At 42.9% G+C, this 21,925-nt stretch overlaps 2 protein-coding genes across 2 annotated transcripts in view; one reads left to right on the top strand and one right to left on the bottom strand.

The window, feature by feature from the left end:
* GLP1R (glucagon like peptide 1 receptor) overlaps positions 1 to 17,133 on the top strand; it is an 83,033-nt gene extending 65,900 nt beyond the window's left edge. The window contains 6 exon segments of the mRNA XM_058019914.1: positions 2,136 to 2,196; positions 6,352 to 6,421; positions 7,123 to 7,211; positions 9,706 to 9,844; positions 10,692 to 10,733; positions 15,774 to 17,133. Of these exon segments, the coding sequence (XP_057875897.1) occupies positions 2,136 to 2,196; positions 6,352 to 6,421; positions 7,123 to 7,211; positions 9,706 to 9,844; positions 10,692 to 10,733; positions 15,774 to 15,941 (569 nt within the window). The 3' untranslated portion in view covers positions 15,942 to 17,133.
* Positions 17,134 to 20,401: 3,268 nt separating this feature from the next.
* On the bottom strand, positions 20,402 to 21,114 carry SAYSD1 (SAYSVFN motif domain containing 1). The gene is made up of 2 exons (XM_058020573.1): positions 20,956 to 21,114; positions 20,402 to 20,877 (listed from the first exon to the last, which is right to left on the bottom strand). Exons 1-2 carry the CDS (start codon positions 21,112 to 21,114, stop codon positions 20,587 to 20,589), a joined length of 450 nt encoding a protein of 149 aa, XP_057876556.1. The 3' UTR covers positions 20,402 to 20,586.
* Between the last annotated feature and the right edge of the window lie 811 nt (positions 21,115 to 21,925).

Below are 21,925 nucleotides of genomic sequence, written 5' to 3'. Positions count from 1 at the left end.
TGATGGAATAACTTCTACAGGGAATGTTCTTGGGGCAGTCTCCTCTTTAGATCTTCACTAGGGCTTTGGAAAACTGCATGTGTTCCCATCTGCTGAGGCTGTATCCCAGACAGTTTCCAGAGCAGTCAGTTTCTCAGGACAAGTCTTTGTGAATTTGGCAGATGTCAGGTAGTATCCATGCAGTAAGTTTTGAACATTAGTGCAAATTCATGTGTGCGCTGTCAAGTCTTGGTGTCTCAGACTAAAATGTGCATTGCCAGCATGGAAAACAGTGTGACTGATGGTGCTGCAATACCAAGACACCAGTGGTGTGCATCACAAGTGGGAGTGGGCAGAGAATGTTGAACAAGTTGCTTTATACTTACTGCCTATTAATTTGTATAATATTTGCATAGCTGATGCAATTCTCTTATATCAGCCTCACTCGAGTTAGGCTCTTTTGAAATATAGTATTAATAATAGGTTCTCAATTTAAATGTCGAGTGATTTGATTAAACATGGAGAGATTTCTGATGTATCTAGGAGACTGAGATACCCACAAATCATTATTGTTATCTCTTGATCTATCAAATGATATATCCACTGACATACAGCTTTTGTGCTGTCGGTGTTTGTGTCTTATCCTGTAAGTTTCATATTAAGATGTCTTAATGCTCAGCAAAGTCAAGAAAGAAATAATTCAAACTATAATTCATTTCTGTGAATCAAAGTCTCATTTGATTTTGAAGTGATGTGCAGTGAGCCCGTTCTTAATCTCTCTATATGACTATCAAGGCAGCATACAGTTTTTGGTAACTTTGCTCCCAAAATACTGTGTATTCTCAATATCAAGTAAATCCATGGAACATGATAGCTATTTGCCCAAATAATCTCTACTCAGTTCATTATCTTTGCTATTATTCTAATTATTGGTATTTTTTCCATGCTGCTCTTTGTTCTCCCTCTTTTCTTTTTTTTAAGTAACTAATTAAGGAGAATATTATTATTCTGTGTCTGTAGTGTTTAGCTGTTCTGATAGCAGAGAAATTCTACAGCGCAACAAAAGTGAAGGTTTTTTACTGATAATACCCAATAAAGATACTGCTTGAGGTGCTCAGACTGTGGGGGATGACCAATTTCCCTATGACTTCCGCTGCCACAAACTGTGGATTTGCCCTGTGCAGAACTTAATGCTGCAGCCTGATCTTCTTACCATCCCTGACTTTACTGGTTCTTAAGAACAAAGTAACAAAGTATGGTAAATGTTGCTTTTTCTATACAATGCACATGCAGCATCAGACACTGTCCAAGGAGGAATTCAACCATCTTGATCTGTCCTTAAGCAGAAATTCCTCATCCTGCCTTTTCACTCACAACCTGCTTTCCTTCCTTGTGTGCATTTTTATCATTCTCTGTACTGAGTATTGGTTGGTAGGTGCACTTGAAAATTATTTTTAATGACCTAGGTTCTTCATAAATGAGAGAAGTTAATTAGAGAGCCTTTGATGCTGTAAAGCAGGTAATGAGTGCCAGCTCACCTGGCTTGTCTCTGCCTTTTCCAACCCAGATGCGCTGTCAGGTGAGGGTAGGGCCAAGCCTCTCCTCCCTGCCACCTTCCTCTGCTGGCCTTGCTGCAGCCACTCGAGTGCACACCAGTGCCACAGCCAGAACTGGCGCTTCTCTGTGGGGCAGGACACTTGCTGGGGGTGCCCACCCTCCCTCTGCCATGGGGGGCGTCTGGGGCTGGGTGTGCTCCAGCCTTGGCACCAGTACACAGCCTGAACTTGGTCCTGCTTGAGTACAGTGACCCACAAGCAGAAATTTAGACACAAAGGTTTTGGTCAGAGCACACTGCACCCTTCTCTAGCATGAGTGCAGAGGCTAGTAGAGCTTGCAAAAATTTAATTCCCTTGGCCTGTCTGTGAAAATATCCACAGAAAAAGTGGTGAATGCCTGTTATGGGGCACTTAAGTTGTTCATTTTTCATGCCTGTTGAGAGCTGGGTGGGAGCCTAGTGTTCATGGCAATCTATATTGGATGGGAGCTGCAATCCTGACACCAGTTAATCCTGTTGGGGGGAGGCAGAGAGAGTTGTCCTTCTCTCACTTTTTTCCCAGTCTCAATGTCAATGTCAGCCTTGTCTCCTCTCTTTTCAGGTGTGCCAATGCTGTTTGTTATCCTCTGGGGAACTGTCAAGTACCTTTATGAAGATGAGGGGTTGGTTTAGTTCTGATTTTTATAGCTATATCTCATTTGTGTATGTGTGCACCAGCAGGTCACTGTTTGCTTTCTGTTCAGCGTGGTTTGCTTTGGCAATGTGCTGAAAACTCACATAATTGCTTCTATTTTGTCTGAAGGTCTTGCATAACATTTCAGAAAGGAGAATATGTTTTTTTCTGATCAGAATTTTCTGGATGTCTGAATGAATCTATTCTTTTTCAGGTCAAGGAAAGGTATGTTTTGTTTTTCTGTACTTATAGTATCAACACTAGCAGTCATCCTACCTAACCAAGACCACTCCTGATACTGTGCCTTTGGCAGTAGCCTTTACAGTTGTTTCAGAAGAAGACAGCAGCCTCCCACAGGATTCTGTCTGCAATTTGTAGTGATTAGCCTATGCCTAGCAGCAGAGAAGTGATTGCCTTTTCTTGTTTAAGCTCCCATTATTTAGGTTTTCCTAAAATAAAGGCACATTCTCTGTCTGCTTATATTAGTCTTGCTGAAGTCAACTATGTCACGCACAAGACTGCTGTAAAACACAAAATACTTTTTGTGCTTTTATACCATGATGGCTGTTCTGGAAATATTACCTTTGTATATGCTTTATAAATAGCTGTTTTATAAATAGCACTGTAACTTGTTGGATTTTTTGTTTGTTTGTTGGTTTGTTTTAAGTGAGGAAAGTGGCTTCTTTTTAGAGATAGTGGCTGCCTAGAAATATTTGGATAGTTTTCTGTGTGAAAAGAAATAAATTTGTGTTCTTTCATTTTTATTTTAATTTTTTTTTATTTAATGGGTTTTCCTCTTACTTAGTTTCCACACTACTCAGCCAAGACTTTTGTAGAGGATCATTTTATTTTTTTCTTTTTTTTTTTTTTTTAATTCCCAGACACAATTATTATTGAAGAGTTGCTGCAATGTGAAAATTCAGTTTAGTCAGAGCCACCCCCAAACTGTTTTCTGGTGTTTCTGATTATTAAGAACCAATATTTTTTTGTGTGTGTGTTCCTCATAGTACTGCACCAGTTCAGTCAAATCTGCCTTTTCTGGTTTAAGCAATGCTAGGATTTTTTGACTTTCCTTTTCAGTGTTGACGTGATGATAGTCTTAGCAAGAATTGTGGCTGCACTGATGTACTGCGAGTTTTGTTGAAATTATCAGAATAGGTGTAGAGACCATGCAGCCTCTGAGCAGGCGATGTTCCATGGGCATATCTTCCCATTGATGTAGAAAATGTATTCAAAGTGCTCATGCTGAGCCTCCCACATTATGTGGTGCTCAGAGCTGATTTATTTTTTCTATTAAGGAAAACTGTCACTCACTGCCTTCAGCAGACCTTAAAAGGGGCAATTTTGCACATTATTGAATTTTCTAAATGTTGTCTAAATATTTGTAAAATACAGCAATAAATAACTACGTGCAGCAGCTGCTCTGAAAGACAAGAGTTCTGTGCCTTAGGCAGGCATTTGCTGGATTAGCCAGGGATATCTTTCATGCTGTTTGCCATAGCTCTGTCACCATGCAGTGGGCTGTAAATTTCATTTGTGATTTAACTACTTCCCTGGCTATGAAGAATAACAGGAAATAAATGTGGTCAGGGCTAGGAATCTGAGGCAGTCCTGTGAATGTAGCCTTTGAGTAAAGGACTGAAGCCTGCAAGACTTGGTTGGTTGCACACTGCCTTCTTTCCTTACATGTGCAAGTATAAACTCCTTTAGAACACAATTAGTGTTTTAAAAAGTGAACTATTAAAAAATATTTTGTCTAGATTACAAATACAATTAAAGGCAAGCTGTTGTTCTTAGTTATTAGACTGTGCCTAAAAAGCTGATACTTACACATTTTTGCTTCTGTCTGCAATTAAGTATGGGAGCAAAACAGTCAGCCTTCAATCTCTTTTTTTTCCATTCACCTGTAGCAATTCAAGGTTAAAATTCAGTGTTTTCACTTCTATGAAGGAGAATACTGGATTGGTAAGCAAAGGCAGAAACATCCCACTAGCATTTTTTTCATTGGACAAATTCTCCATTCATAAGTCTGAGGCTATTAGTTGCCAAGCATCTTCTGAGAGGTGCTGAGCAAATTGTAGGGGTAGATCCTAAGCACAATAGATATTGGTGTATTTATCAGTGTGGCAATCACACAAAGCACAGATGGGCCAGAAGTCATGTAGAGATCTACCAGTTTTATTTTGTGGATGCTTTAATAGCCATGACACCTTAATTGACCTGTAATGGTTTTTTTATTGCACATATTTGTATAAATTTAAAGGTAGCTAAAATTGATGTGTGCCACAGGAAGCAAATTAACACAGAAACGTAGCAGAGTTAATGTAAAGAATTATTCTCAGCCTCTGTTATTATAAAGAATTTTTTTAATTACCTCGGCATCTACTGCAGCTGGTGAGAAAATTGGAACTCAACTTCCAGCTATGCCTATTATCCCATCAGTCTTGAGGTGTTCAGATAAAATTAATTTCAAGGGCTCCATGAAGCTGGCTCCCACTTGTGTACCAATTAAGAAGTTCTGTAGCTGAGATTCTGGCTCAGGTACACTGCACACAGCCTGCACACCTTTTTTGCCCAATACCTAAAATGCAATTGAATTGGAGGCTGTAGAGCTGCTGGTGGCAATAATATGCTTTTTGTACACATTAAACTGAAATTGAAGGAAAAATAATATCTCAAGCCCTTCTTGGACTTGCAGTCCCTGCAAGGGAATGTGGACTTGCCACAGCCGAGCTGTTGTGCTTCCCTCTCTAGTAAGTGACCACATGTGGGTGCATGCTTGTAGCGTGGAACCCTCCCTGTGCTGCATGGTTTGCTCTTTGCTCTTAGACTGTCCCACTACAAGGCTGGGGAGGGTTTCAGCTCCACCAGCATCACTCAAGATGAACGTTCACAGGTCTTTTAAGAAGCCTTAGGGAAAATTGTGTATATGTATGTCTTGGCAGAACAGATTTGGAGCTGAAGAGAAACTTTTTTTGGGAAGGAACCTATGTTTTATGTAGTGCTGTTTCCTGGTCTGTTTCCTAGTCTGCGTAGCTCAGTAAACTGCTGTCTTTACTGGTGTCTGCTGCTTCTGAGTAATGCTGAGCAAGAGGCTAACAAAGTAATTTCACAGAAATGTTAAGAATGCTGTCACTGCAGGAGCAAGCCAAGTGAGACATGAGCACTCCCCTAACACCTGGGCTGTCCTACAGAGACATGGCCCACTGAGCAGTGGGGGTGGCTGGCTGTGGCCAGAGGAAAGGAACTAGATGTACAAACCCTCAGTTTAAGGTTCACTTCAGACCAGTGATCCCAAACTGTGGCTGCCGTGACCCTTCTTGTCATTTTTCTCCCATATTGCTTAGGGAGACAGGAATTTTGAAAGCTTAAATGAGACTCGTGCAGTAAATGAAGCATTATATTGCTGCAGCATGCTACTTACTTGGCAGAGGGCTCAGGTCAGCAAAAGTTAGGAACTGTTGCTCCCATTTTTGATTTTACTTGTTTATAATTTTTAAAACTTCTGGTGGGCCTGAAACCTTGTGCATATGCACCAAAAGAGCTGGAGTTTGCAGCTGCAATTGCTTTCCCATGGTTGAAATTAGTAACTCCTTTTTGAAAATAAGGACAGATAAAATAGATGACTGATCTCAATATTGTTATGACAATAATGATGGTAAGTAATGGGATAAAAACTAACAAGCAATTAAATAAGATGATCTGACATTGGAGACTGAAGAATAACAAAAAATAGTGCAGGACGAGGAAGCTAAGAATGACAGCGGAAAGCTCAGACTCAAACAGATTCCCCCCGTTTCTTCTTTCAGCCAAATGACAAATTTGACCTTGGTTTTAATGGAGTAAATCTTCACAATTAATGGATGATAATTCATAGCAAATTGTGGAAGAGAGCTAGCCATTAGTGGGTAAGAAAGGCCAGTGAGTAGTATCCAGCTGGATTATGATAGCTGCAATAGTACAGAGCATTCAGTGTTTCTGAGAAGCAGCTGCATCTGTTTCCATGTCAGCATGATGTGCTTTCCTGGTATCTAGTCCTTAATATTGTTTTCCATCTGCATTGCTGGAACAGAATGAAAAGAAAGAGATTTTAGTAATGTACTGAAACTTTTCCTTCATCTCCTTTTTTCTTCTGTCCTCCTAGTTGCTGGACCAGAAACTATAACATGAATTACTGGTTGATCATCAGACTGCCCATTCTCATCGCCATTGGGGTGAGTCTGAGACGTGTGCTGTGAGATGGTACATTTCCCTGAGAACAGCACAATATGGTACAAAGATGCACATGTGGCCATTGTGCATCTCCAAAGGCTAATAACCTTTGAGGCTGTTGACATTTTCATTCAGAAATGTGATTTTATGAAGCCAAGTTGGTTTCTGTCACTGAAATTCCAGACTAGCATTTTGTTTCTTTAATTTGGCCACAAGCTGGTGTTGTAGTGGCAGGACATGATAACAGAACAGCATGCTGCAGCAGCCCCATTAACTCCCCTGTGAGCAGGAGGTGTGGAAGGTAGTTCAGGGAGACCAAGGATACTATTTCAAATACTGAGCTACAAAAGAGCTGCAAAATGTGTGGCATTGTGTAGAAATATTCTGCAGGCACAATACTGTGCCAGGCTCACAACTCCAGCCAAGGCAAATGGGCCACACCTTTGCTGTGTCTCACTCCCCAGAGAGTAACTGGGGTCCCCTGCTTTGTGTAATGAAGTACCTGTGTTTTTAAAGGGTGGGTTGTGCATTCACATTTAGACCACAATTTCTTGGCAAGGAGTTGAGTTCTGTGGCAAATTCTGCAGCTGCTTCATAGCAGGATGCACAGAGAGCTACACATGCATACACGAACCAGCCTTTTTGAGTACTTATGCACATGGGTTTATTGATGGTGATATAAATTCTTCTTCCATTTTTCCAGGTGAATTTCCTCATCTTTATCAGAGTTATATGCATCATCATCTCCAAACTTCAGGCTAATTTGATGTGCAAAACTGACATAAAATGCAGGTATGTCTTAAGGTGGTCTGATGCTTTTTTGTGCTCATCAGAATAGAAGCAGACAAGGGCAAATATGAAAGGGGTGGGTTGACCAAGGTGGTTAAAGACCCTTGAGTAATGCACAGGTATGGTGTCATGCATTAGTGTAACTGCTTGGACAGTCAGCCCACAGAAAAGTCTCAGGGAAACCAGGGCAGGTATTTCACCTGTGCTATAAACAGAAGGCTAGATCACTGTCACTCTACAGTCTTCCATTAGACTGAAGGAATATTAAGTAAGCAGTTATTTTTAAAATACCTGCAGCACATGCAGGTACTGAATGTTAGAGTCCTTGAAATCACCCAGAGGAGGGCAGCTGGTGTAAGGGCGGGAAGGAGTGTCCTGTGTGGAGTGGCTGAGGACTTTTGACCTGCCTGGTATGGAGGAAAGGGCTCTGAGGGATGACCTTGTTCCCTTCTACAGCCCTCTGAGGAGTTGAAGTAGAGAGGGAGGTGCTGAGCTCTTCTCCAGGGTATCATAGGACATGTGGGAATGGTTCACAGCTCCACCGAGGGAGGAGGTTCAGATTGGCATCAGGAAACATGTCTTTACTGAGAGGATGCTCAAACCCTGGAACAGGCTTCCTAGAGAGGTGGTCAGTGCCCCAAACCTGTCAGTGCTTAAGAGGCATTTGGACAGTGCCCTTATAACTTGCTTTAAGTTCTGAACAGGTGGTTGTCATAGGTTCCTCCCAGCTGAAATATCCTATCTTATTCTAATTTGAACATAAAAATATGAGCTGATAGAAATAAAAGCTTTCACTTCCAGTAGGATAACATGGGATCAGTTTGAGTTTTGCTCCTTGTTTTGCTCCTTGCCAGTTGTTATTGGGAAAACTTTCAATCTTGAATGCGTGAGATATTTCAAGAGAAATGTCAGGGCTATCACATATAAATTCAATTTTTGGTTTGTAGTCAGTCTATCCTTGTCTGTATTCTCCCTGTTATTTAATCCCCTTGCTAAGATTCATGGTTGCATCCTTCATTTGTCCATCTTGACATTTGTACTGCAGTCTGGAAAACAATGTAAGAATAAAACGTTAGCTTTTGAAGTGCGGAGCTACATGCTGTGGTATCTGGACTGCTGCTGTTACATTGGGTATTTCAATGCTGCAGTCTTCTAAACAAGACACAGCATATATTTTGGTGATTTCTTATCTGTGTGAGTTGACGAGTGTGTTACCTACCTTCTTTACCTCACATGAAATTTTGGAAATCTTAATGTGTCTTGAGAGCTCAAATCAAAGATGAGGACTTGTTGGAGCTGAAGGCTTTGATTCCATGCCCACTTGAAAATTGAGTATTTTCAGAAGGTCACAGTGAAAGGACAGGGGCAAAGGTCACAAGTTATAGAAAGAGAAATTACCCTTGCATGTCAGGTGAAAATAAATTCACAGAGTGGTCTGATGCTGAAAGAGAGGTCCAGAGGGGCTTTGGAGGACCTTGGAGATACTCAAAACTTGGCTGGATACAGCCTTGAGTAACCTGCTGTGAACTGGAGTTGGGCTAGAGTCTTCCAGAGGTGCCTTCCAACCTGAATGCTGACATAATTCAGAATAGCAGCCAGTAGCCCTCAGGCACACAAGAGCTACAAAGGTCTGACAGCCCTGCTGATTGAGTGATTTTGTATGTACTGACTTGTCTCAAGACAGGTTGTTGTGAGATGTGGGTGAGTTTTGTGGCCGAGGAAGCTCCCACGTGATTCCCATGCATCTTTCACTATCCTTTTGGGTAGCTGACATGTATGTCCATCAAAAGAGAGTTACGGATCATTCTTGTGAATTTTTTCCTGTGGTTGTGTATCTTGAACTGTCTCACAAGTGAAGAATCATTTCTTTCAGATTGGTTTGTCTTTCATCCTTTGCTAGCTCTGTCTTTGAACTTGCCATCACTCATTTTAAGACAGTTTGATTGCTTTGACAAAGTGTTCTGCAGTTACATATAGTTACAATGTTTAGAAGATTTAACACACCCACAGAGGTGGGAAGGAATACCAAGTACTCCTCCCTTTGCCAAGAATTTTTAAAAGATTCCAATTATTGATAGATTATGTCTTTCATGTCATCAAGAAAGTAGGTTTTGGTCGTCTTTCCCAATTACAGGTGGAGAAAAGAATACAAAAGAAAGACATCACAGGTACAAGGAAGCACACAGCTTCTTACTGAGTTGGGAAGATTTTCAGGTGAAATACAGCCAGTAACTGGATACAGAGCTTTGCTGTCACCAATAAATGGTCTGCAGTGAAGTGGTAGGGGAGGTTAAAACTTATAGGAACTTACTAAAGTTATTTTGAGGAGGTTTTTATCCTGCAGCCTCTGGAAGAGGACCCTGCATCACAAAGTGGTGCAGTGACTTAAGAAAGTTGAAACTCTGTCAGAAACAATGCAGAAGGGGTGACTCCCAGGGATTATTTGGATCAGCAATTCAGTGGCACTGATGAATCTTTAATTGCTTTGTGATCTTAGGTTGGCCAAGTCTACGCTGACTCTGATCCCACTGCTGGGGACCCATGAGGTCATCTTTGCCTTCATTACTGACGAGCATGCCAGAGGGATGCTGCGCTTCGTGAAGCTTTTTACTGAGCTCTCCTTTGCTTCCTTCCAGGTAGCACTCACCGTGTGCCCATGGACATAAGATCTTTTTTAACTGCTGTTTGAGGACCTGCTTTCTCTTTCATTCATTGCATGCTTATGTTCCTTATATTTCTCAGTTCAGCACTGGATGTTATAGGATTGTGACAGTGGAAGGGAAAGTGTAAGGACTAATTTTTAACAGCCAATTTTACTACAATAAGCTGGTATTCCTGTCCACATATTAATATTTATTTCCTATGGTTCACCTCAGGGCAATAACAAAATTGTCTGTGATTTCCTGTAATTGTACAGTGGTGTTGCTGAAAGCACATTTTGTGCTTTCTCCAGTGTTTCTGATGCTCCTTGGAAAATCTGTACTGCGAGAGATAGCTGTCTCCAGCTGTAACTGCGTGTGAGGAGGGCATAGGCTTATTGTGATCTTTATTTAACTGTTCCCTTAGGTAAAGCCATTTCAAATGAGTATCCTTCTGTAAGGAAATCATTATTCTGTTTCCCTGCACACTCACTCATTCCCTGTTTATCAAGCACACAGCTATATTTAAGGCCACTGTGAATTACTCCCTTATGAAGTGTTTAAGACTTGAAACCTTTGCTTTGTACAGAAGAAGGGGAAAGAAATCACTAGACAAAAATAACAGATTGAAGAAAACAACAACTCCTTTTTCCTAAGATCATGTGCTTTGAGACATAGTTTGGTCAAACCTCTGCTCTGCCATCAGAGTTGACAGGGACCAAGGATTCTCCACTTTTCAGTCTTACCCTAGACATGTCAGTGTGGAGCCTCTAGCCCTTTGCAACTGAGTTTGGCAAAGTGAGGAAACTGCTCTGCTCACTGTTCTGGTTTTTGTTGATTTCAGGGGCTGATGGTTGCAATTCTTTACTGTTTCATCAATAATGAGGTAAGAGAGATACTATTTTGTTCCAATTTGCCTTATCAGCATACAGTATAGGAAAAGGAAATTGAAAATGGTCTTGACTTGAACTGCTAAATTGTCCTTGTTCAGGACTTTTTGTTTTACAGAACCTTCCCTGCACAGCTCTGTGGGATAACTCATCAGACAAATGTGTTTGGAAGGAATTCAGGCAGTATAATTTACAGTCACTATTTGTAGATTTGGAATCTCACAGTCTTTCTTACAGTTGTGTAGTTTGCACTGGTGCATTCTTTGATTAAGAATTACAGCTGCTCTTAATCTGTCTTATTTTAATTGCTTGTTTTGCTTTTACTTGCTTTTTATTTGCTTGTTTTTGTGAATGGGGGAGTGGAGCCCATTTTATTCTATGAACTCAGATCAGCTTGCTGGTGAAGTTGGAGAATCCTTGTGGCTACTGCTGTATAGTTTGGTATCATTTGGTTTCCCCATGGCCTGGCTGCTTGAATGCATTGTAACTCTCATTAAAATTGAACCTCACAGAGTGGTAAACTCACAGACCCAGAAGAAGTAAACCTTTAGCTTTGAGTTAATTGATTGCAAGTACCATCTTCTGTGGTTTCTGCTGAATCCCAGCCCTGTAGTGGGAAAGGGTATTGTTCTGTTTCAGTATTGCAGGAGTCTCGTGTTACCTTCTAAGTGATTATTACTCATTCATTTGGCAGCCAGGTTTGTAAGGGTAGTAAACACTACTCATTTAGTCACTACATTACTAAATTAAATGCACATCAATATGTTTTACACTCACAATAAATCTACTTTTAACTATGACATGGCTATTCAAGATCACTTATTGAGAGACAGGCCTTATCAGGGAATTGGAATCAGTAGAAGAATGTGCTATTTCTATCATTATGGCCAGGCTGGAGTCAACAGGAAAGCAACAGGCATTCTGAATTAAGCCTTTCAGGAGTCTGCTCAGTTTTCTAGGTTGTGAGTAAGATTTTATCGAAGTGAATAATCTATTAATTGTACTGCTTACCAAAATCAGAGGTGAGTAGCAGCAGGCTTTGCTGTTGGGAATGAATGTCATTTGCTGTGTGTCATGAATTAGAGAATATTTGTTTCAGATTGCTTGTATGGCTTTACAGGTGTGCTTCAGTCCTGAGATGCAGAACTGTCTGCTGGTGGATTGTGTATTTCTTGTGATTCACCTTGGTGTTTGCTCACACATCCCTTGTGCAGCTGCAGCCAAGCCTCTCATGTGTAATGCTCAATAACTTCCTTCACGTGAAATAACAGCAAAGTTACATCATAATCCAAACTTTATTACAAGCTCTCAAACAGGCACCCTTGTTTCATTTGAGGGAGCTTACCTGTAATAGCTTACCTGTGTTCCTAAGAAATGCTCCAAATCTCTTGTTACTATAATTCTCTTGCCTTTGTAATGTAGTTCATAAAGCCTAAACACAATGAGTTCAGCTTCACTGACAATCCAGTATAAATTATTTTGCTTGTTTCAACTCTTGTTCAAAGAGTGGGAGTAGGATTTTGTGAAGCCTGGTCATCAGTGTCCATTAAAAAAATTTTTTGTAAAGGAATTTGGTTAAGTAAAGTCTGTTCTAAACTAGATGAGAATTCTTTTCCTCAGCTAAATGAGAAGCTGTTTTCTGACACACTGTATTTGTCCAAAGACAATCCTTGTTTGCACTGTGGTCTGCATTTTATTTTTGTTTGTGACTCATTGACTCCTTTTTCTTTAACCATACAGAATGAAAGTTCCTTGCAAGTCTTGATGCACAGATCAATAGTAGAAATGAAGATAGAAGTGATATTAATGTCCTTTTCTAGTATCTACTTCTTAAAAAAATAGAATTTGCTCATATTTCAGTCTTACTTTGCCTGAAAGATTCTGGATTTTCTCTGAACTTGCTCTGAAGCCAACAGTAGTGTCTCATGAGGTTGCCTGTTACCACCAATGTTCTTTGCAAAATGAGCTAGGCTTAATATGACCCGTTTTTCTGCTGTTAGTGCTGCTTTCTGTAAGAAATACTTTAAATCACAGAGGTGTTGCCTTTTTCCACCACTTAGTTGAAGATGATTCAGATTTCATTCTCTGTAGCCTTGGTTCTCCTTTTTGCCTTCTTGTCACAATGGAAGTACAATTCAATCTCTTCTACTTTAAAGCATCTGTCCTGGTGCCAGGACTTCTGAGTTCTTTAAATACTGGCCAATCCTTCCTTTTACTTTTAATTTCTTTTCATTCTCTATACAGACTATTAATTAAACTCTTCCATCAGCTTAGTTCCATCCCATTTTAGATCTGTTTTCCTTTCATTATCATTTGCTGAGATATTTTTTGCCAAAATTTAGGGATTTTTTATAATTAGATTCCAGATTCATTGCTACACTGTCAACTTCCTTCTCCATTAGGTGCATAAAGCTCAATCAAGAGCTCTCTGTGAGAGATCTTCTCCAGCCTTAACCTCCATGACCATCTTTTTCAAGTTGTCCCCCCCTCTTTCCTTTTTCTTTTAAAATACCCTACATAAAAATTTTTCTTCCTCTGTCTCACATGTCATGGTTTAACCTCCAGCAACTACGCACTGTGCAGCCACTTGCTCATTCCAGTTTGGTGGGATGGGGAAGAGAATTGAAGGAATAAAAGTGAGAAAAGTCTTGGGTTGAGTTAAAGATAATTTAACAAGTAAAACAGAGCAAAATGTGGAATTCATTTACTACTTCCCACTGGCAAGCAGGTGTCCTCCCAAATTCCTGCACACCTCCAGCCTGCCTGCTGTCAGGGTGGGATGAGAAGCTGAAAAGGCTTTGGCACTGTGCAAGTCCTGCTCAGCAATAACAAAAGCATCTCTATAATTGCCAACACTGTTTCCAGCACAAATGCAAAACACAGCCCCATACTGGCTGCTGTGAAGAAAATTAACTCTACCCCAGCCAATGTCAGCACATCATGGAGGCTTTGTTCTTGGTATCATTTTCCTGTATAGCTTATTTCTGGGGAATCTTACCAACACAGGAAAGTTAGTAGGATAAGCATTTTGCTGAAAGAGCTGTAGATCTACTTCTGTGCTCAGGAACTGCCTCTGCAAAATCAGTCTTACTTAATTCCCTTGTTTATACATTCAAAGCCATTTAGGCAAAAACTCAATTCCACACAGGCAGCAGACCTGCTCCCTACCCTCTTCCTAAACCCTGGAGAGAAAACTCCTGATAACTGATATTATGCCAGTCATATCTGTTCCTAAGACAGACCCATTCCTACAGTCTTTTGTTCAGGTCGTCCATTCACTTTATCTCAGTTTTGCAGGCTGTTTGTATCATAGCTCAAGCCTGTCATGTCCAGCTGGAGTAAAGACTCATTTCCTCCCTTTGACTGACCTAAAGGTACCTATTGCTCATTTACTTACTCAGCCAGTCACTACAGTCATGCTTTCATTCAGGATTTGCCAGTAAATGCCTACAACAGCTTTTTCCCAGTGCTGCCTTATACTTCCATGCCCACAAAAGATGCCAAGTACTGGAACAGTAATATGGTCAATTACTTTCCTGCAGACACTTGCGGTTCCTGCATTTCTGCCTTTGTCTGACCATTTTCCCTCATTGTTCTATGCCAAGCTCTCCCAGACACACTGTCTTTCTTTGTGTCTTTGTGCACCTTTTGACACAACAAACTCCCCTTACCATGGTAGAATACAAGCATTTGTCTCAGTATCTTTCCTTCTGACCCATCTGGTCATGACAGTGGAGGTTAGATTCTGAATTCTGACAGATTGTCAGAAACACAAAGATGCAGCTGGTTCCACCAGGACATTCAGTACAAGGGCTGTAGGCCAGAGCTGACAAGCCCTGATAGGGGCACCCACCAGGGGAAGACAATTAGTTTTGTAAGGCTTTGCTCCTTTTTTAGGAGTTCCTCTCAAATTCAGTCTTTCTCAAGCAAGTAAAGCGAACATACAGCAGCTGGTTCCCTAGGAGGTTTCCCTCAGAATATGAAGGTTTCAACAGCCTGGGCATGATGACAAACCTGTGCTGAAACTGCCATCAACCTACTTAGTCTCTTGGTACTCAGTATGAGACCCTAAAATAAAAGAAAAAGCATCTTTCCAGAGAAGGCTCCCTTAAGTGACCCACCTACAGTGAAATTATTTCCGGGCTGAAGTACACACCGTAATGAACTTATTACTGTGGTTACACTCCTGCCTTTATCTAGAGTAACAAGTGTGAAATTTTATGTCCTCTGCCTTATGTGTTAAAAGCTAATGGAGGTTCTTACTTCAGCCAAGAGGCAAGAACTTTGCCTGTGGAACAGGAAGATCTAATTCTGTTCTTGTTTAGCAGTTACACAATCCTGGATAAACTTCCAAACCTGTGCAAAGGTTACATAGTTTGACCCAGAACCTGTGACTAGATGAGCATACTTTGTATGAGCATACTTCAAGAAAAGCTAGTGTCTGGAATGAGAAACTGTAATTGCTGTTTTAAAGGGGAACAAGTTCAGTCTCTAACTTGCTTAATTGTTGTTTTCAATTCTGAATAGGCATACGAGTTTTGTATGAAATAAAAAGAACCTACATAAATATTCAAAGAACAAAAATAATCCAGGACATAATAATGTTTAAATCAAACCAAAAGTTAGAACTCCTAAGAATACTTGTGGTGCAATATTGAGCAGAAAGTCAGTCTTTTCAGCTGTTTCATGGCTGATAAGCAAAGTCAGTTTAATTGTTAGTCCTGGTAGGGCATAGAGTCCAATCAGTATTGCAGGTGAATACATTTAGAGCAAAATAATGAAGGTAAGATTTTCTGGTGCATAGAAGAGCTTTTTTTTCTACAAGTAAAAATGAATGTCATCATTATTTTAAATGTGGAATGGCCTATAATGGATTAATGAGATAATTGGATAATTGGAAGCAATAATATTGCAGGTTTAAAGCATTTCCAGTTTTTCTCAGTAGTGTGGTATCCTTGCTGTTTTCTGATGGAGTCATTTAAAGAGCTGATTAGTTCTACATTCATTCCTTTTGTTTCCTTCTTTGCTTCTGTTAGGTTCAGATGGAGTTTCGGAAAAGCTGGGAGCGCTGGAGGTTGGAACACTTGTATGTCCAGAGAGACAGCAGTATGAAACCTCTGAAGTGTCCAGCCAACAGCATCAGCAGTGGGGGCACAGTAGGCAGCAGTGTCTATGCTGCCACTTGTCAGGCCACATTCAGCTGAGATTTCTGCAGGTGAATCAGATGGAGAACAATGAACTGTATAATCTACCTGAAAACCCTTAAATACCCAAGCAAGTGGCTTAAGTTTGCCATCTCCAGCAAGAAACTTAAGCATGTGCTGCTCATCGCCTGCCGGCTGTTGGACAAAGGTTTCTAGGGAAAGCAATCTGCTAATGTAATGAACACATCAGAGGAAAAATTGGTCATGTCTAAAGTAAGTTAAAAGAGTTTTTTCCTATTTGCACACAAGGCCTCCAGGGGTCCAAAACTTAAGTGTTGCATTGATCCAGTCTGAAACCACAGGGTCAATGGCTTATTACTGTTGAGTGGGTGAGCTGAGTGATCGACTGATTAAATTACAGGGATATAGAATATTATTATTGCCAGAAAATACATTTAGACTTTTCTGGTGATAGGGCAAGGTGCCATCACCATTTTTAGAAAAAAATAATTTAGTGGGACACAACTTGGGTTTCAGGGAAGAATCAGTTTTGTAGCAGGGGTTTCCCAAAGTTAAAGTTGAAAATATGCTAATCTGTTTTCTGGGTAGGTGAAGAACAGCATCCTGAAGGTCTGTCAATGTACAGCAGGTAATGTAGTGAACACTTCTGAATGCCGTCTTCAAGGTTCGCTTCAAAAAGTATAAAAACCCAAACAAAACAAAAATGCAGTATCTGTACAGAGGTACCTTCTCTGCTGGGAATAGGTGCACATTATTTCTGTTGACATGGATGGAAATGTACCCTGTGTGCATTGTCAGTGCTAGGCTGCCCACCTGGTGGGCACACAGGTGTTCCCAGGGATGGGGTGATGGCTTGCGTTTCAAGAGAACTTTTCCTTGTCTGAGCTTTATGCTGCTCCTTGGGGGTGCAAGCACACAGAAAGAAGTCAGCTTGCGGCCACTGCTGGTCTCAGCAGACCTCTCCTCATTGCAGAGATTCGCTGGTTGGCAGTGTGTACTCACTTTTGTTTCCCCTCCTGCCTCGGTCCTTCTCTCCTGTGACACACGGCACCCTCGCGCGGAGCGGGAGGCGGCCCTGGCGCAGGGCGCGGGTTCAGGACCAAGGAGAGCTCCCGCCCCCCTTCCCGGGGTGGGCTGCCATCCTCCAGCGCCTGCCAGCTTCCCATCAGCGGCATTCCAAAAAAAAAAAAAAAAAAAACCTCAAACAAAACTAACAGCTCCAAACAAAAAATCCTGAACTCCATGAACTCCATGAGCTTTTTTTCTGTCTGTTTCAAACAACAAGGGCTCGTGCAGTGACTGCATCTGCACTGTGCGTTTGCTCCCTGACCTCGACAAGAGTTGCTGGGGACGGGCAGAAGTACCTCTACAAGCCCGATGTGATAGGTTGCATCGCTTAATAAAAAGCTTTGCACATCTTTACTCGTACTTGGGCTCCCTTTACAACAAAGAGGCGAAGTGCCAAAGACAAGCTCTGAGAACCTCCCTGCTCACAGATTTTTGTAATAAATAAGTAACTTCCATGGCAAAGCAGTTACAACGACTCAGCAGAAATAACCCTCCCTGTTCTCAAGTCTCTTTGCACTTGCATTCACAGTCCCTATTACCAAGAAGGTGGACTGGATATTCTGGGATGTAACTCAGCGTCTTTCCTGCCTGAAGCTAGATTGCTTTGCATGGGATTATTTAATCATTGCATTAGAATCCTAATTGCCAACAGCATGGATTAGTTCTGCAATCATGAGGTTAGAATTGAATTAAAGAGGATGTGTTGCCACCTTCTGCTCTAATGCTAGTAATTGAGCTCCAGGGAGAAAGACACGTTTGCAGAAATCCACCACAGTTCTCAGGCTGGCTTATGTGTCTCCAGCATGCTGGCTTCTCTGCAGGCTGCTTCCAGGCCTTCCCTCTCTTAATGTCAGTTGCAAAGCTGACTTTGGAATGAAGCACTTCAGGTTCTTCTGTATATTTAATAACTAGCTTCTGTGCTGTGTGACCATCAGTACAATACTTGTCTACTACATGCAGGTGTTAACTGCTGTCCTGCAAGTTAATTAATTAGCTTCCTGTATCTACAGAGTATGCTTGATGTTTCTATCTAATGTCTATCCTGAAGTGCTAAGAATAGGAAAAAAGTACTAAAGATTGTCACTGGCAGGTGAAGGGCAGCATGGTGACAGATGCACTTTACAGCTGTGGCTTAATGCACACTGGTGGGAAGAATTTCAGTCATTAATATTCAAGAGTGGATGCTGGTCCTGCTTAGTTGCGTGCAAACCTGGGAAAAAAGTTCCTGCTGCTTGCACAGCTGTTGGCAAGATGATAGTTTTGCTGTGATAACAGGAAGTTGCAGAAGTGTTCTAACTCACTGAAGTGCTGGACAAACAAGGGTGTGTAACAAATGAAAGAGGAATAGGGAGCATTTCCATGTGTGGTAACAAACCTGTACTTAGTTGCTGTCACAAGCAAGATTCAACAGCTTGATGTGCTTTAGAGTTAGTAAGCTGTTCTTGTCCCTCCTACTCATTTGTGGACTGAGGGCTTTGGGCCCACAGTAATAACTCCAGTTAACTTGGTGGCTTCTGCTTTGTTAGAATATAAGAGAAAAGTAAGGTAACAAAGTGAGATCTTAGCCAAGCAGAAGGCTGCAGAGGAAATTTCCCCCCTGCCCCCCTCCAATTAAGCTCTCATTAGTTCAAACCTTTTTAAATCCCCTCTCAAAACAACTCAGTGGAAGTAATTAACACCAAGCAGAATTACAGTATTTGTGTATTTAAAAACTGAGCAAGGCCACAGTGCCAATTTCTCCATCATACTTTATCTACTTCAGTAAGACCTTTCACAAGCCTTTGTTATTCATGCCATCTCCATTTCACAATGTGTAAGGTACATTTATTTGAGTAGCATGAAATAAGCAAATCAACACAAAGCACTGGAAGAGATGAACTGTGTCAGTTTTTATTTCTTGTGCCTTTTGGCTTCATGCTCACTTATTGTGGTAACTTGTTTCATGAAGCATTAAATACAAGAGTCTATAAATCCACCTGGACATAATGCAGCTAGAGTGTATAGCAAGTGAAAACTTTATTTCCAGCATTGCTGCTATGAATTTTTATAATTTCATTGATCTTACCTTATATTTAATATTTATTTGCATGTATTTTCTTGTTTTAAAAAATACCCACAGAACTGTACAAGATGTCAGATTATCAGCTCCCCATAAACACTATGCTGATGTTTATTTTTATTGTTGTGAATAAAGTTTCAACTCACAAAATTCCATTGCTTACAGGTGTTTTGAGTATCATCTAACTACTTTTTACCCTGTTACTAGAATACTTTTTAAGAATGGAAAGATTCTGTGGTTCTTTCAGGGAAACAGTGCTTTATGTGTGCAACTGTGTGTCCACTACCTAGTGGTGTTTGATCCTGCTGAGCATATGTTAATCAAATACAAAATCCAGCATGTTATAGAGTCAAAAGGAATCAGTAAGAATAATGAAAACTCTCGGGGGAAGGGGGGAGTTACTGGAGAATGACAGAATATGTGCAAATGACAAATTGTTTTGCCTTGAAATAGCAGGACTTGGAATTTATACAACAGCCCAAGATAAAAACTGTGAGAGTGCTGTGGAGAGCTACTGAAAGATGCTTATCAGTGTTAACATATTACATGTGCTTTATTACTCTCTTGTTAGTCCAGCTAAATTCAAAGCACCACTTTCGTTTCTACAACCAGTGATGAAACTTGTGTTGAGTCAAGCCTTAAAAATGTGTTTAACTGTTAAATTATAAAAGACATAGTGGAACAGGACTTGAAAGACCAACTGGTGACTTTTCTTCTTAACTCTGTCCTCAGAGACACAAGTTCTAGCAGCTGCTCTTCAGAATGATGACTTAATCATAAAATTGTTATGGTTGGTAAAGACCTTAAAGATCAAGTCCAGCTGTCTATGTAGCATCACCACCGTAGAACTTGTTTTAGAACACTAAAACATGTTCTCAAATGCCACACCCGTGTTTTTTTCCCACACGTTAAGCAGAGGTGACTACCACTTTGCTGAGCAGGTCTGGCTCAATGCAGTGATCTACATATTAAAAACAGCAGTGGATCATACAAATACACCTGCCAAGAATAAGTATTTTTCAGCTTACAGTTACAAAAACTGTAATATGAAGCAAAAAGGGAATTATAATCTGATGGTTGTGTCAGGTGAAAGACACCACTGCAAACCAAAGCAGCAGCCTATTTTAGGTATATGGCTATTGCTTCTTGTTGTTTCTTCACCATGAGGGTTCCAGCCGGTGCAGGGGAGAGCAGCAGCAGGCCCTTCTACTGCAGGTGTGGTCAAACGCCAGCCTTTGTGTCTGTCACCTGCGGCAAAGCTCTCGGGAGCTGAAGCCGTGTAGGTGACGCGCTGGCAGCCGCAGCTGTGACACGGCCGTGCCTCTCGGGGCCCCGGAACAGCTGCCGGGCCCCAGGAAACGAGACCAGAGCGCAGGCTTTGCTACGGCTTTATTCGGGACCGGCCGGCGCCGCGGGACACGGGGCCAGCAGTAAGGCTCAGGTGCTTTTCTGCATAGGAACAAACCCCATTTCATTCTCCCGAGCCCCGGCCCTTCCTCAGGGCGGCGGCGGCGGCAGTCCCGGCCCAGCAGAGCACAGTCCCGGCCGGGCCCGGCGCTAGCTGCCCGCGGCGGGCCGGTAGTGCAGCTCCCGCTCCAGCTGCTCGGCCGTCAGCGTCCCGGCGATGGCGGCGCAGCCGGGGTTGAAGACGGAGTAGGCGCTGAGCTCGCCGGGCCGCCGCTCGGCGGGGCCGCGGGTGCCGGCGTACATCCAGTAGAGCAGGGAGAGGACGAAGTAGGGCAGCCCGAGCTCCAGCTCCACGAACAGCGCCAGCAGCACGGCCCACAGCAGCACCTTCAGCAGCAGCGGGCGCGCCCACACCGGAGCGGCCGCCGCGCCGGGCCGGACCTGCGGAGGCGGCGGGGAGAGCGGCGTCAGGCACCGGCCGGCCGCCGCATCCCCCGCCCCGCCCGCCTCGGCGCTCACCTGGGCGCCGCCGCCCGGGCCCTCCGCGGCTGCCCGCGGTCCCTCGGCGGCCTCCGGAGCCGCGGCCTTTCCCGGCGGCTCGGCTGGGCGGGGAGCGGCGGCAGCGCTGCGGCGGGCGGCACGGAACTCGGCGAGGCGCCGCTCCACGGTGGCCGCCATGGCCGAGGCGCGCCTGCGCCAGGCCCGTGACGGCCCGGCAGAGGCGGGGCCGCGGAACGGGGCGCTGCGAAAGGGGCTGGGGTCGGTCCCACCGTGGGGAGCCGCTGGCAGTCGGTCAGTCCTTCCTCGCCGGCCGGGATGGACAGCAGAGCCGGCGAGTCTCTCTGGAGAAAAGCTGTAATTCACCAGAGACCTCTCGTGTTTTGTTTTCACACAATTATTATTTTGGAAAAGACGTCTGAGTTAGAGTCCGCCGTTGTCCAAACACCAAATCAAATAGATGATGGCGTTAAATGCCACGTCCAGCCATTTCTTGAACACCCCTAGAGACGGTGACTTCACCATCTCCCTGGCAGGCCATTCCAGCATCTCATCAGACCCTTTGTGGAGAAATTCCTCCTCCCAGCCAACCTAAGCCTCCTCTGGTGCAGCCTGAGGCTGTGCCCTCCTGCCCTGTCGCTGGTTGCCTGCGAGAAGAAGCTGATCTTGGCTTCAGCCTCCCGCAAGCCAGCTCTTCTCTGGGCTGAACAACCTCAGTGACTAATGCTGGCACCAAAACGAAGAGGGGGTGGAGAGAATAAAGCATGGAGTGACCAAAGCCTGGGGAGGAGGAAGGAGCTGTTCACAGCCAGGCTGTCCAGCGCCATTTGCGTTGGGTGTTGGAGCAGAGGTTTTAGCAGAGCGCCGGGCAGCTGGGGCAGGCCAGCGAGCAGGAGGAGGAGAGCACCGCACTGGGCTGTGCCCCTCACCGTGTGGTGGTGCCCGGAGCCAGGGCTCACCCTGTGCCCCTCTCTGCTGGCCCTGGAGAAAA

This window comes from Melospiza georgiana, chromosome 3 (genome assembly GCF_028018845.1).
Source record: "Melospiza georgiana isolate bMelGeo1 chromosome 3, bMelGeo1.pri, whole genome shotgun sequence".
In the NCBI taxonomy this organism is placed as follows: Eukaryota; Metazoa; Chordata; class Aves; order Passeriformes; family Passerellidae; genus Melospiza; species Melospiza georgiana.
Note: the sequence above shows the minus strand (reverse complement) of the source record. Positions and strands in the feature narration are given on the sequence as shown.

Excerpts from the sequence above, each read along its gene's own strand:
- SAYSD1 (XM_058020573.1), bottom strand. The coding sequence starts at position 21,114 with ATGGCGGCCACCGTGGAGCGGCGCCTCGCCGAGTTCCGTGCCGCCCGC. Across the intron at positions 20,878-20,955 it reads GCCCGGGCGGCGGCGCCCAG|GTCCGGCCCGGCGCGGCGGC; the intron begins GTGAGCGCCGAG and ends CCGCCTCCGCAG.